This window comes from Sinocyclocheilus anshuiensis, unplaced genomic scaffold, assembly GCF_001515605.1.
Source record: "Sinocyclocheilus anshuiensis isolate Anshui unplaced genomic scaffold, SAMN03320099.WGS_v1.1 scaffold631, whole genome shotgun sequence".
In the NCBI taxonomy this organism is placed as follows: Eukaryota; Metazoa; Chordata; class Actinopteri; order Cypriniformes; family Cyprinidae; genus Sinocyclocheilus; species Sinocyclocheilus anshuiensis.
The window spans coordinates 1441430-1443900 of record NW_015548268.1 but is presented as its reverse complement, the minus strand read 5'-3'; the positions used below and the strand labels follow the sequence as shown (position 1 = coordinate 1443900).

The window sequence follows — 2471 nt, the reverse complement described above, 5'->3', positions numbered from 1 at the left end:
ATTAAATACATGAAGAGCATCCAGTAAAAGAGTGCATGCAGTCACTCCTATGCATGTCCAGCACACAATATATCACAAACACCAGCTCAGTGGACGTCATCAAAGCTGTGAGCTTTTCTCTCATGGCCTCAGAATCATCAGGTTAATGAAGGACTGGCAGATATCGCTGTGAATGCTGAATAAATGAGCAGATCCTGGCAGTGAGAGATGTGTCTCCCTAGAGCAGCTGGCACTACTAATGACTGGTTTCAGTTATGGATCATAATTGTTTGTTGTAATTGTAAATGATTTAGAGCTGAGATGCTGCAGTGATCACGCCCTGCATCAGCCTCACTCTTAAATACTGTGGTGTGTTTCATGTAGAACATGTGCTTGATAAGACATAAGATGACTTAAGATTTCAATAAAGGACAGTTTCAGTCATCACAGTGTTTTTCATGTATTTTATGTGTAATTTATAATGCTATTTTTAAGGCCTCTGAAAATATCTGGTTGATTCACTTTGTTATGTATATTACAGCTTTATTTTATTTATTATTTAATTAAATCGTAATTATAATTTTATTTATTTATTTTAAATAAAGTTCTGTTTAGACCTTATAGTTTGCTCATGTGATAACATCACGTGTGACAACTAGCCCCAGTCTCTCCATACTGATCAAAATCAAGACAAAAATGATTTCAGCAGATTTTTGGAGCTCAGATGTAAGCGGGTCGTGTTCTTGTGATGAATTACAGCTGCTGGGACATAGAATCAACTTAAGAACTTACTGTACTAAAAAAGAAAAATCAGATGTCAGAGTGAGTTCTGTGAAAAGCTCTTGCAGCGTTTGTTTGATAATAACACTTGGTTTAATATCTTATTAACCGATGCAATGACATCCATACACTTGTGTGTGTTTTTTGGGACTACTGTACATGATATCTTTATCTTCTGGTAGATGCACAATACTTGTACATTATTCGTCTTATGCAGCACAACCTGGAACGCCAGACTTCATACAGAGATTGCATTCATACACAGCATCATGATGGGAAACAGCAGATGAGCACTGTGCTGTTTGTGAGGTGGGCTTTGCATCTGAATGCGGAGGCTTGAGGAGGTGGGAGCTCTGCTTCAGCTCGGAGTCGGATTTCAGAGTTTGAGGGAGTCTGGACGAACTGAGACGGCTTTGTTCTCGTGGAGCTGCTGGGTCCCGGCGGGTGTTCAGGAGAGGAGTCTCTGTCGGCGCGAGCGCTGCAGCTTACACCGCGCGTCATGGGGCGAGCGAGCGACTCAGCGCTGAGGTGACCCAGCTTTCCTGAAATTATATTTCATTCATTTGCTTCTGAGAAACATCTCGCATCATCTTCATCTTTATTTCTCATCAGCAGAGTGTGGTGCTGGAGCTTCATTACTGTGTGCATCTGCTCTTCTGCCTCTGCCTTGCAGCACTTTGACTCAGGTATGGCACATCACTCACGTTTCAGAAAATCACAGCAAACGTGTTGATATGCTTTATACAGTCATTCACACAAGCTGCAGAAAATAGTTAGAGGTAGGCTGTGCACGACTCGTTCTTTTGAGTCAGGTCTTTTTTAGTGAATCGGTTCGCAGCTGAATCGGTCCGAGCGGTTCTCGAGACTCATTTAACCGAGAATCGGCTCTTTTGTCGCGCGTCGCGTCGCGGCGTTGTTTTGGTCGTGTGGTTTTGCGTGTGCTGGGAGTGAACTGAGAATCTGTTACTTTAATAACCGATTAACAACAGACATGTTACACATGATGAAACATAATGGAGATAATTACAGGTTTGTCTAATAAACGAAAAGGAGTTGATTTTAATAAACAACAACATGTTATTACTCGAAAAACTTTTTTTTTTTTTTTTGTAGTTGAGACATGCAAATTAATTTTAGTAGCATATTGTAGTTTCTAAATGATTGTTTTTATGAACTGAATCATGGGTGCAACGCTATAAATTTACAAAACGCATATCAATAAAACATAATCAGAAAAACGCGATATGTGATTTCATACGGCTTTATTTAGGTGTTTTGGAGCGTGTGGACTTTGTCATGGTCACGGGATGACGTAATTACGCCATGGCATTAAATAATGGCTTTTGAACCGATTCTTAGAAATGAACTTCGACTGAACCGATTCGCATAAATGAGTCAGACTGCCCAATCCTAGGGGTTACCAAAGAACCTGTTCCATTCCAGTGCTAATCTGTTTCACAAACCACCCAATTATTTGAACAAGAAAATGAGCTGGCAGGAAAAACATTCAATGTTAATGCTTTTTTGTTCGCTCGCAAAAATTCTCTGAAAAAAGTATTGCTTTTCATTCCACATATTATTTTCATCATAAAAGTTTTGCAAATGAACACAAAGGTTCTTTGGGGAATGCAAAAGATTTCCTAGCGAACGCAAAAGCATTGAATTTTTTCTTCTTCTGCCATATAATTTTTTTATGGCCGGGGGTTTCAACT

The 2471-nt window shown here is 39.7% G+C and overlaps 1 protein-coding gene across 4 annotated transcripts in view; it reads left to right on the top strand.

The window, feature by feature from the left end:
- Positions 1-911: 911 nt before the first annotated feature.
- Positions 912-2471, top strand: part of LOC107655707 (collagen alpha-1(XV) chain-like) — a 58674-nt gene continuing 57114 nt past the window's right edge. For 3 of the 4 annotated variants that reach the window (XM_016443285.1, XM_016443283.1, XM_016443282.1), the window contains exons 1-2: positions 912-1287; positions 1372-1445. In XM_016443285.1, coding sequence (XP_016298771.1) covers positions 1259-1287; positions 1372-1445 — 103 coding nt within the window. In that variant the 5' untranslated portion in view covers positions 912-1258. The remainder of the gene's footprint in view (positions 1288-1371; positions 1446-2471) is intronic. The other variant, XM_016443284.1, reaches the window with a different exon arrangement.